Here is a 12,531-nt window from a genome sequence, read left to right as displayed (position 1 = left end):
CACACATCCGCGGATGGGTGGGGGTGATTCCTACACTTGGACGTTGAGTTATGGACTTGTGTTGGGCAGCCCCCCAAGCTTGCTGAAGAAGTTGGGTGCTTGCAAAAAGTTGCAACTATGGCCCTTACCATTGCATTTGAACTCTTGACTTGTTCGAGAGGCCCTCCCACTGGGCCATCTTTGATTGGAGGTTTCCTGAACAATATTGCAAGTTCGTCCGCCTGTTTGTGAATTGAAGGGTGATGCAGAAGTGCTTCATCTTCCAAAGGCAATCTCACTTGTTGGAGGACGTGTGTGCATCTGGCATACTCATGCACCCACTAACGCACATGTGGTGATGCTCTAGAGGCGTGGGCGTGCGCTGGATGCAAGCACCGAGATTTGAACATCCAAGTAGGTAGCAAGGGGCTGCTGAGATGTCAAGGAAATGCGGTCTAATCATGTGCTGAATTTGTGCCGGATGAAAGATGGCAAGGCCGTGGGAATATATATTTATGGCAGAATGTCGACATGCCGCCGGAGGATTCGGCCGGAAAGGAAAACGCCGGCGGCCCAACGATGGCAAGGCCTGCCGGGGAAAATATCGCCGGCGGCCAAGTGGCCGTCGATGACGCCACCATGTCCACACAGCAAGTCCTTTCTTCGTCCTCCTCCGTTTAACTTCCCTTTCATTCTTCTTTCTTCGGCATCCTCCCCATCTCCCGCTCCATTTCTTCTTCCCCGCCCCTGCTCCCTGTCTCTTCATTCGAAATTCCGATGCTACGCCGCCTTCTTTCTCTGGTACGAATCCATTTTTCGGCCCAACCTTCTAGCCTCCGTCACCTGCTGCCTACCCGTTTTCGCAAATTTTTCTGTGCCCAACGCTTCGCAGAACGCTGTTGTAAGGTTCGACAACGGCATTCGATACTTGGGGAGATGGATATATAGTAAATCCAAGATTCGATTTCGTACTCACTGTAATAGCAGATCTCATTTAAGAATCTCGTCAATTTTGCATTACATTCACCTTTGATGCTCATTGCGCATCCTGGGCCGTTCGGGATCATTAGCACTTGGCTGGCAACGTGGGAAGGAGTCTATGCCTTTGAAGTGCATTTTTTATATGCTTGCAAGAGAAAATTTTACTCTGCTTGTAATCCACGTCCCTTCAACTTCTGCTGTTTTGAGAACGTAGGTAGCCAAGTGCTCAGGGCATTGAGTGGCTGTTGTTGTTCAACATAACGTGCATTCATTACTTTGTCCAGTATCTATTGTGGGCTTTCTTTAGATCATTGAACCTACTTACAAGTGCAGGCGATCTTATAAGGGGATGCTGGGACGCTGTGACGGTGGACCATTCTCGTGCTTTCTCTTTGTCAAGGAGAAGTTGGAGCTTCTGGCAGGTACATATACCGTCTTATTATTAAGGGTACTCGGGAATTTTGGATGAAGCTCGCTATAGACTAACACAAGAAAGATCAAAACTCTTTATATGCTCGTAGCACTACAAATAGCTACATGTAGTTCGCACTGGTTCGATCAAGCATGTGTTCATGAGAAGATGAGAATAATGCTAATCAGTCCCATAGATTGCAATGTTTTGCATAGATGAAGGCAACATAGCTTCCTCTACTAACAGACACCTCTTTGAGTGGGATCAATCATAAAACAACTTTGCATGACATTTTTTTCCTATAGCTTCTTGTGTGTTTTAATATTGCTTTCGCCCCCCCAAGATTTGTTAAGTGCTCCAAATGAGTTCTCTCTAAAACAATGTAATAAACATCGAGGTAATCAAACAGATCATAGTGCCTACTTCTGAAAGGCTGTTGTGGACTGTCAGGAGTTCACGTCAGAGAATAGTTCATCCTCGTAGTGGAGGCTTTCACCAAAGGGATCTCACAACTCTCTAGGTCTCACTCACTATGTGTACACAAGAGAATAGAAAAAAGTAGCCATAATATTACAGTTATGCTCCAAAAAAGCGGACAAATAAACTACAAAATAGATACTCTTGTAGGCACTCAATTGCTGTTCAGTGTCCACAGCCACGGGGCTGCATAACTGAAGTCTACAACAGGTCTCTGCTAGCTGCAAGAGAATGTTGATGGACGAAGATAGAGTTATTGCTTTTGATAGCCACAAGCAATCTAATGTCCAGGCTAGGTGCCCAGCGTACTTGCAAACAGTTTCTTGCTATTGTTTATGCTGTGAAACTCGTCTCATTGGTGCCAACACTATGGTCAAAATAGATCACCACTCACTCAGATATATTTTTACTCAGCCAGTCGTGAATGATAGACAAGCAGGTGAGGTACAATTTCTAGCCAACTTTCACGTACATTAAGATTAAACATTGGTTGTAGATACCCTCAATAGGTTACCCTCATCCTTTGGTAAGGTAATCACTACCCTTTATAATGATGCCCCGGATTCCCCCAAAAGCAAAGATGATGAGGCAAGGACTTCACGTGGCAATATGGGTTCCTCAAAGTATAGATGCTCTTGTTTTATTTATTCACAAGTGCTCTTTTGTATTATCAAGGTCATATTTGTGTTCTTCATGACAATGATTCTCAAGGACATATTAAATAGCAACATACAGTCCTCCATGTGGTCCATCTAGGCAATCACGATCGCTCTATGCGACTTCAACGGACTAGCAGCAAATGCAATGCGATGTCTTGCAATCAAATGTAACTTACGACAAGTGGCTAATGCAAAGTGATGTCATCAAATGAAAGCAAGCGAAAGGATATTACCAAGATTTCTCCTACTGCTTGCTATTTTTGGATTAAAAGATGCAAATGCATTTGCTTGGACTTTCTTATGATCTTGCCTTGTTCTTTGAAAGAGATGTTTAGATTATGGTAATCGTCAATCGCTTTGTCTAACATAGCACAGACCTTCATTTATGCTCATTTATGCATGGTTGCCATAGGTTTTCATTGATACAAAAGTCCTTCAAAATTTCTCTTTCAATCACTGAGCACGAGGCTTACCATCCAAATGCAGAAAGATACTTAGAAGAAATGTAACATCACTACATTTAGTCATGACTAGAGCATGCCAATCATTAAGCTTGCTTATAATTACTGTTTTCAGAGTATTCTAAGTATGATACCCTTCTAAGCAACTACGTCGTTTGATGAACCAACTTTTTAGAAGCTGAACCAAAGGGTTTTTTGTTTCAAAGATAATCCATAATGGTACACAGGATAACAGTATTGAATATCAGGGAAAAAAATGAAGTGTTCAGTCCATGTGGCTTTCTTGTACTTTTGGGTTTCACTTATTTGTGAAGACTTTTGGTGGTAATTTTGGCCCTTAATTGTCTCCTCACTCACTGGGTTGATTAAATTAGAAGGCATTCAGGAATTTGCGAGATTCATTTATAAATTAACTCATTAGCCTACGTTAAAGTCCTCTAATCTAACCCACTAATCTAAGTTAATCTACCCAATTCTAATTTAATCTACCCAACACCCCCCCCTTTCCCTTCCCCGTCCCTCCATCTCCCTCTGCACATCTCTCTCACTCAGCCTCTCCCGCTCGCTCCTCTCCCTCCACTCAGCCTCTCCGCTCTCTCCTTCCACTCAGCCTCTCCTCTCCGTCCACTTAGCGCCCCCCCCGCCCCCCTCCCCTCCCCTCCTCCCTCTACCTACCCTTCCTCCATAGAAACCACACTGCCATCCTCCTGCTTTCCTTCCTGGCGTCATCTGTGGTAGACAAGGGGGGTCGAAGAAGGCTACTGCTGGCTAGGACAACGTTCATGTTCGCGGCACTGGTAATTATCTGCTTGTCCACTCCAGCGAGATTTTGATGATGGCACCATAGAGAACACATGCAGGGTTCGTCCGACCTCATATGACTCTTCTACCAGAACCTTCTCCTCTTTCATGAATACCTCCTGCTCTAGCTACCTCCTCAGTTCCTCTTCATCCTCATATTGTTGGTAGGTTTTCCTACTCGCAATTGTATCCCAGCAACAGCCTTTCCAGCACCTGGAACCAATCTCTCTCAGGTTTTCTCATCCTTCTCCCCTGCTCAGCGCTTCACATGCTTGCAGCAGCAAGCAAGAAAGATAGTTTCGAGTGCTTTTCTAAAATGTCCTCTTCCACCAGGGTGATCAGATGGAATGTCACAAGGTCACGTCCTTTCCTTGCCAGGTTAATCCTCCAGCATCACTGCAGCTCGCCCTCCCACTGGATCTAAGCCCTATTATACCCTACGCAAGGCAGTGCAGAAACATCTGGAATGATAGACAGGTGGTGAAACATCGATCTCGCAACCTTGCGACCCCCATCTTACCTTAATATATCCGCCTATGGTATTTTTGGCCTGCTCGGGGGAAAGGCTTTAGTGAAGGCTTGGTTTTGGCGGAGATGATAAATTTCTATTTTTGGCCTGCCCGGGTGGCAATATTGGATTGGTTTTGGGGTTGGCTGTGTGGAACTATTGGATTGGTTATTGATTATTGCTATTTCCATCCCATTTTTTTCTCCCACGTAAAATACAAATGGTGGTTAAGTAGCTCATCACTGCGACAAGAGATTCAAGTTTCTGATTTCAAAGCTATGGCCATGATATTGGGGACCCTTGTAGATGGGTTAGTTCTATAGATCAGCAAGCCAGAAACTGTTCAAGTGTGATGGCAGTTGGTGTTTTGAACATAAATTTTTGTGGGCCTGCAAAGATGGCAGGTTTGGTCATTACTTTTTCGTCCACTTTAATGGTGGCCTTTGCAATCCACCCAATTTCGGGTAGCACACTCCACTTCTCTTGCCTTGTTCTTTGAAAGAGATGCTTAGATTATGGTAATCATCAGTCGCTTTGTCTAACATAGCATGGACCTTCATTTATGCTCATTTATGCATGGTTGCCATAGGTTTTCATTGAGTACAAAAGTCCTTTTTCAAAATTTCTGTTTGAATAACTGAGCACAAGTTTACTGTACAGCTATGACAAGAGATTCAAGTTTCTGATTTCGAAGCTATGGCCATGATATTGGGGACCCTTGTAGATGGGTTAGTTCTATAAGGCAGCTTCATTTTAAAAAACTGTTCAAGTGTAATGGCAGTTGGTGTTTTGAACATAAATGTTTGTGGGCCCGCAAAGATGGCAGGTTTGGTCGTTACTTTTTCGTCCCCTTAAATGGCCTTTGCAATCCACCCATTTTCGTCACTGCTCTTGCCTATGAAAGGAGTAGTAACTCAAGCCTTTGCTACCCACCCAATTTCGGTTAGCACACCACTTCTCGTGCCTATGAAAAGGGTAGTTACTCAAGCCATATGCAAACTGCTCATTCAGCAAGGAGATAAAGAGGGTCCTCATTTGTATGTGGAGATAATAATATAATTGCCATTGTCTATATAAAATATACCTTATGGAGTGGTCTCTCTCTCTCTCTCTCTCACACACACACACACACACACACACACACATACACACACACACACTCTTTTTGGAAATCCATCTGTCATTATATTACAAAGAACATTCCCAAGAAAAGGGACAGCCAGTTACAAGGATCATCTAAATACAAGGCTTGTGTAAAGATGCAACCGTGATATCAGCTGCATGGCGAATGCAATCATCTGATTGAAGAGCCCAATCTTTGAGACTGTCACAAACCTCTCTCTCTCTCTCTCGCATGTGTGCGTGCGTGTGTGAGCACTCGCATGGACGCACGCATGTTTGTTCTCTTGTAGTTTTTTAATAATACTCTGTAATTTGACTTGCTTTGTACATGGATGTTTGTTTCAGTACTAGATGAGCATATAATACAAGACATTGTTTGCTGCCATCTTCGATCACTTCGTCTCAAGACTTCTGGTCTGTGATTAGTAGATCAGAAGCTGAAAAGTGAGTATATCCAAAGTTTTACAAGTAAAAGGGATAAAGTAGAGATAGGCTTACCAAATATTAATTCCATTCAAATTGTAATCTTTATTAGAAGGCCACACTTAGACATGCGTGGTTCCCAAAGGTTCTTCTTGTTAAACATGTCAAGTCTTGTTCAAAATATATTTGATATGTCCTATGCTGATCCGATTGTTTGAAATGCTAGCAAACCTACATTTGCCCTTGTCCTCATTATCCCAACTTCTGCTAACCCAATGGGAAGCACTCATGCACTTGTGATCTCAAGGCCAGGCAAAGTCTGCTCGGTTGAATGGAAGAACAGCTCCTATTCTTCATCAAGCTTGTACCTTAAGTCGAATATTTCATTTGTTGCAAATTTTTGTGTGAGGTTTCCTTTTTACACTAAATATTAATCTAATATGTCAGGTTGAGGGTTTTTTTGTGTCTATTCTGGGTCCACTCAACTGTTTTGGGTCTCTGCAGGCAGCAGTAGATCAAAGCATATGGCCACTCAATCTGTGTGGGTGTGTACCTGGATGCATGTCGGTGAAGGGTATGTGTGTGCATGTGCTGCATGAGTGCATTGTGGGTTGCTTAATGATGTACAGCCATCACCATGCCTCAGTTAACAACGTTAACATTGGGTTTACTAAGAGATTTCAATCTGTTGGGTATATGTGGGTGTTGGTGTGTGTGTGAGAGAGAGAGAGATTTTGAACCTGGCAAAATGCAATTGTTGTGTGGTAAAATTACTTGTGCGGCTCACCTAATCGGACAACTACATGGCCTATTCTGCAGGCTGGGCCTCAAACGCTATGGTCACTCATGTAAGTTGCAGTGACGAAGCTGACTTGGAATGCAGAAATGTTGAAGAGGCCTTCCATTTAAAGATGGCTGCTATCGTAGCTATTCTCTTTGCCGGTGCTCTCGGTGTAGCATCGCCCCTTCTGGGAAGGAAACTGACAGCTTTCAGGACCGATGGTACTTATTTTGTTGTTGCTAAGGCTTTTGCAGCAGGGGTAATTTTGGCAACAGGTTTTGTGCACATGCTGCCTGATGCCATGGAGGCTCTAACAAACAATTGCTTACCACAGATTCCATGGAGAGAGTTTCCATTCTCTGGGTGCATTGCTATGCTAGCTGCACTAGGCACACTTCTGGTTGATGTCATAGGCACAGAGTATTATGAAAGGAAGCATGCAAGGGAAGAACAGGCAGAGGAAGCTAATTCTGTGCCAACAGAGTGGACTGAAGTGCCTGACTCATTAACTGAGAGCAGGCCTGGAAAAGACGCTAGTGTTTCTGGACACGCAGATGCTGACCACATACATGTTGTTGGCATACGTGCACATGCTGCATCACATTCTCATAGCCATCCTCATGGCCACCATTCATGTACTGATGTTACTCATGAGCATGTGCACGGGATACTGGGGCATTCCCATACATCTTCATCAGCTGCAGAAGATACGTCGACTCATATTAGGCATGTTGTTGTTTCTCAGGTGAGCTCAAAACATTACCTTGCTAGCACCTGCTCCTTTTTGCAACTGCTTCTGTGTTAGAGGAATATCTCTTCTATCTCCCTCTGAAAAATAAGATGTTCAAAGTGCACAACAGACCATCAGTGCAAAGAAGTTGTGTTGATGAGAACCAATTTTCAAATAGAAAAGACAAGTCCTCACATGGTTGATAATAGCTATTATAGTCTTCATTTCTCATAAAGCAGACTTTTTATATGTTGTTTGACACCCTGTTCTTGATTCTTCAGGTGTTAGAGTTGGGCATTGTGACACACTCTGTAGTAATTGGTGTTTCTTTAGGAGTATCCCAAAGTCCTTGTACAATTCGGCCCTTATTTGCTGCTCTCTCGTTTCATCAGTTCTTCGAGGGTTTTGCACTCGGGGGCTGCATTTCTCAGGTATACACATTTGATCTAGTAGTTTTCAAAGATAATTTCACTTTTCTTTATTTCTGCCTGGTTCATGCCTTTATAATATATCCCAATGGTACTATTGCTTCAGGCAGGTTTCAGGTCATTCTCCACTGCAGCAATGGCTCTGTGCTTCACTTTAACCACTCCCTTCGGCATTGCAGTGGGTAGTGGAATAGCTTCAGGCTATGATTCTAACAGTCCAGGAGCCCTTATTGTGGAAGGAGTATTTGATTCCATCTCCGCAGGAATTCTTATCTACATGGCATTGGTAGATTTGATAGCAGCTGACTTTCTAAGCAAGCGCATGTGCTGCAATCGTGTGTTGCAAGTGCTGTCTTATATATCTTTGTTTCTTGGAGCAGCAGCAATGTCAGGACTGGCCATATGGGCATGAAAGCCTCTTCGAGGAGCCTCCTTTCAGCCACACTTTTCCTTAAGTTTTGTTTCACATTCTCTTGTTTTCCAAGAATAAAATCATGGGCATGAGAGCCTTAATAATCTCTATGAGGAGGCTCATTCCATCCCCGCAGTTTTGTTTCGCACAGAGTTTTCTTGTTTTCAAAGAATGGGAGCAGCGTCCCATTATTGTAAATAATAGCATTGGCAGAAGCTGTACAGCTGGCAAGGTTCCTCCTTTCCACGTTGCCTTTACAGAGGCTGAAGTGAGGCCCGTTGAGCTACACCCTAAAATGTCTCATTTCTGATATGAATTTAACTCGTTGATATTCAAGGTGTATGTAGCTTGCTGTTATTTATGTTTTCCTGTTGCCTATGATATATACTCAAAAGGTTCATTAGTTGTGTATGGGGATATCCTTAATGTTTATTCCCCCATTTGATGAGTAGGGGGATGGTAATCTTTTTTTATGCAAGGAAGGGATATTTAGTTTTGATGTGAGGAGAAATGTTTATTTTTGGTGTACCAGGACGAAATTGTATTGTAGTGGGCAGCACTCCCTAAAGGACTAGATCTTCCATGTCTCCTCACACATGTGAGCCCTACCACTATGCCCGCCACTGTTTAGTTACTCTCTCTAGGTTGCCAGACCAATATACTGTAATATATATTTTGTTTAAGGGAGAAGAGTTTTCAAGGTTACAGTGGTTGCACCTTGGAATGCAAACCCATTGGCAGAAGCTGTACAGCTGGCAAGGTTCCTCCTTTCCACGTTGCCTTTACAGAGGCTGAAGTGAGGCCTGTTGAGCTACACCCTAAAATGTCTCATTTCTGATATGAATTTAACTCGTTGATATTCAAGGTGTATGTAGCTTGCTGTTATTTATGTTTTCCTGTTGCCTATGATATATACTCAAAAGGTTCATTAGTTGTGTATGGGGATATCCTCAATGCTTATTCCCCCATTTGTTGAGTAGGGGGATGGTAGTCTTTTTTAATGCAAGGAAGGGATATTTAGTTTTGATGTGAGGAGAAATGTTTATTTTTGGTGTACAAGGACGAAATTGTATTGGAGTGGGCAGCACTCCCTAAAGGACTAGATCTTCCACGTCTCCTCACACATGTGAGCCTTACCACTATGCCCTGCACTGTTTAGTTACTCTCTCTAGGTTGCCAGACCAATATACTGTAATATTTTGTTTAAGGGAGCAGAGTTTTCAAGGTTGCAGTGGTTGCACCTTGGAATGCAAACCCACGGTGGTATTGAGGGGATCTCCCCCCTATACCCTCCTATCCCACCTTAAGTTATAGTTTGCTCGTTCCCCCTCTTTACTCTGTCTCCCATCCCTTAGATCATGCACTTGTCCTCTTCCTTTTGGCTCCTCTCTTCTATCCCTAAACTCTCTCTCTCTCTCTCTCTCTCTCTCTATATATATATATATATATATATATATCTTTCTTTGGAGTAGGGAAAGTGCTCAAATTTGCTGCTTTGATATGGAATATCAAGCTTCCACGCCTCCTCACACATGTGAGCCTTACCTCTATGTCCCCCATTGTTTAGTTACTCTCTCTAGGTTGCCAGACCAATATATTGTAATATATATTTTGTTTAAGGGAGAAAAGTTTTCAAGGTTGCAGTGGTTGCACCTTGGAATGCAAACCCACGGTGGTATTGAGGGATCTCCCCCCTATACCCTCCTATCCCCCCTTAAGTTATAGTTTGCCCATTCCCCCTCTTTACTTTGTCTCCCATTCCTTCGATCAAACACTTGTCCTCTTCCTTTTGGCTCCTCTCTTCTATCCCTAAACTCTCTCTCTCTCTCTCTCTCTCTCTCTCTCTCTCTCTCTATATATATATATATATATATATGGAAAATAAAAGCTTGATATTCCATATCAAAGCAACAAATTTATATATAAAGCAACAAATTTGAGCACTTTTCCTACTCTCTCTCTCTCTCTCTCTATATATATATATATATAAATTTGTTGCTTTGATATGGAATATCAAGCTTTTATTTTCCAAAAATCACTTGCTATTTTTGGAAAATAAAAGCTTGATATTCCATATCAAAGCAACAAATTTGACCATATCAAGATTTTATTTTTTGAAAATCTCTATTTTTAAATGACACATGCTATTTTTTCCTCTACATTTTTTAGGTTCCCCCTCTGTCTCTGTCTCTCTTATCTCCGTCCTCTTTCGCTATTTGGATCTCGAGCAAGCCTTATGAATTATATATTATCATTCACCTTGCTTTCAAATTCATGCTCCATCTTTCCACTTCAAGGTATTTTAAACCAATCATGCGTCAATACAAAAAGTGTCACCACATGTACTCCATTTTAGTTTTTGTGCATTATATTTCATTCCCACAAGGGAAGATAAGTAGGTGCAACCCTAACCCTAACCCTAATCCTAAAAGGGTTTGTATATATTTTACATTTTCAACTAAATCTAGTGTGTAGATAGTCATTTGTGGTGTGCTCTTTAGCTATGTTCTCTCTCCTCATCTCCACTCTTCTCCTCTCCCTTCTTTATGTTTTGTCATGGTATCAGAGCTCCCTTGTCTTTCGTTGAGGCATTGCAATCCATATGAGAGAGTGTGATTGATTGAGGGATCGAGAGATTGAGTGTACTCTTAGTCTGCTGGATCATGTCTTCATAGTCACCTGTAGTAATAAGATCATCCACATATAGAACAATAATAGCAATTTTTTCACCTTTCTTGTACACATACAAGTTAGCATTTGAGGCACATCTTTCGAAGTTTAACTTATGAAAGAATTTGTCTATCCGTTGGTACCATGCTCTTGGGGCTTGTTTCAGCCCGTACAGAGCCTTCTTTAGCTTACATACCTTGTTCTCAGAATTGGGGGCCTCAAACCCAGGTAGCTGAGCCACGTACACCTCCTCCTTGAGGTCACCATTCAAGAATGTTGATTTAACATCCATTTGATAAATTGGTCACTTTTTATGAGCAGACACCCATAGTGCGAATAGTGGTCACTCTGGCAATCACGGTAAAAGATTCTTGAAAATCAAACCCTTCAACTTGCGAAAATCCTTGTGCAACCAATTTGGCTTTGTACTTTTTCAAAGTCCCATCGGCCTTGAACTTTACCTTCCAAACCCACTTGGTGCTAATAACCTTTCTATTAGGTGGTCGATCTACCAGCTCCCAAGTTTCATTCTTCATGATGTTGTCATATTCTACTTGCATAGCATTTTTCCATTCTCGGTCTGTAAGTGCTTCCTCCAAACTCGCAGGCTCCTTTACTTCTGCAATAATCTCAGCCATCAAGGCCATATTGACTATGTGAGCAAAAGCCCTCGTTTGCTCCTCGATTCTCTGAGACTGCCTTGGTCCATCTGCATGCTACTGAACAGACATAGGCATCTGGTTATCATGGTCGTAGAGCTCCCTTACCCATTGCGGCAATGGCTTTTCCGGTGGTGTAACAACAGGTTGGTGACTTATACCTTCATCATCTGATATTTCCTTCTCCTTTATAGCTCTTGGGACAGGTCCATAGTGAATTACCTCTTTGCTTGATCATAAAGTGGAAGAGCTCTTCTCTGTCTCCACTGCATGTGGCTGCTCCTTGAACACCACATCGCGGCTCGCTATGATCTTCTTTGCCTGTTGGTCATACAACTTATAGGCTTTCTTCTCATCACAATAGCCTAAGAAGATATATTTGGTGCCTTTTGGTTGTAGCTTGTCTCTCTTTGTTTGGTACATGCGCATAGCATTCACACCCAAATGTTTTGAAGTGGGAGACAGATGGCTTCTTACTGCTGTAAGCCTCATGTAGTGTTTTACCTTTAAGTGCCTTTGTATAGTTGCAATTAAGGATGTAAACCGCAGTATTGATAGCCTCAGCCCAAAAGTGGTTTGGCAATCCAACACCTTTTAACATACACCTCCCCATCTCCACCGTGGTCCACATTCGGCATAACAACCGAATTTTGCTGAGGCGTATGTGGTGTCGTCGTTTGTCGCTTGATCCCTTTGCTCTTACAAAAATCTCCAAACTCTGTAGAAACAAACTCACTACCACCATTTGATTTGATTTTCTTTACTTTTCTCCCTGTTTCATTTTCAACAAGCTATAGCCATTCTTTAAATTTACCAAAAGCTTGATCCTTTTCGCAAAGAAAGTACACCCACATCTTCCTACTATAGTCGTTGACAATTAATAAAAAATAGGAAGATCCCCCCAAGGCCTATGTAGGCATCTAACCGCACAAGTCAACATGCACCAACTCTAGAGGAGTATTTGCTCTATTCTTGCTTTCTTGTGGGAATGCCTTTCTCTGTTGCTTGCCCATCATGCAAACTTCACA

At 42.4% G+C, this 12,531-nt stretch overlaps 1 protein-coding gene across 6 annotated transcripts; it reads left to right on the top strand.

Moving 5' to 3' along the window:
• The first annotated feature begins 679 nt into the window (after positions 1–679).
• LOC147879848 (zinc transporter) lies at positions 680–8,540 on the top strand. 6 transcript variants are annotated; one of them, XM_087371528.1, is made up of 5 exons: positions 680–880; positions 1,294–1,382; positions 6,643–7,349; positions 7,616–7,765; positions 7,869–8,540. In XM_087371528.1, exons 2-5 carry the CDS (start codon positions 1,310–1,312, stop codon positions 8,172–8,174), a joined length of 1,236 nt encoding a protein of 411 aa, XP_087227654.1. In that variant the 5' UTR covers positions 680–880; positions 1,294–1,309; the 3' UTR covers positions 8,175–8,540. The 6 variants fall into 6 exon arrangements, with proteins under 6 accessions (XP_087227654.1, XP_087227655.1, XP_087227652.1 ...); XM_087371529.1 differs by having other exon boundaries at positions 680–885; XM_087371526.1 differs by having other exon boundaries at positions 680–1,170.
• The last annotated feature ends 3,991 nt before the right edge of the window (positions 8,541–12,531 follow it).

This window comes from Dipteris shenzhenensis, chromosome 33 (assembly GCF_047967505.1).
Source record: "Dipteris shenzhenensis isolate YYH24624 ecotype China chromosome 33, Dip_SZ_1.0, whole genome shotgun sequence".
In the NCBI taxonomy this organism is placed as follows: Eukaryota; Viridiplantae; Streptophyta; class Polypodiopsida; order Gleicheniales; family Dipteridaceae; genus Dipteris; species Dipteris shenzhenensis.
The sequence above is the reverse complement of the archived record's forward strand: the minus strand, read 5'-3'. Positions and strand labels throughout refer to the sequence as shown.

What these genes read in the sequence shown, in the direction of transcription:
- LOC147879848 (XM_087371526.1), top strand. Translation starts at nt 1,079, where the DNA reads ATGCCTTTGAAGTGCATTTTTTATATGCTTGCAAGAGAAAATTTTACT. An exon ending in GAAGTTGGAGCTTCTGGCAG is followed by an intron (nt 1,383 to 6,642) that starts GTACATATACCG and finishes CCTATTCTGCAG; the next exon opens with GCTGGGCCTCAAACGCTATG. An exon ending in GGCATGTTGTTGTTTCTCAG is followed by an intron (nt 7,350 to 7,615) that starts GTGAGCTCAAAA and finishes TTGATTCTTCAG; the next exon opens with GTGTTAGAGTTGGGCATTGT.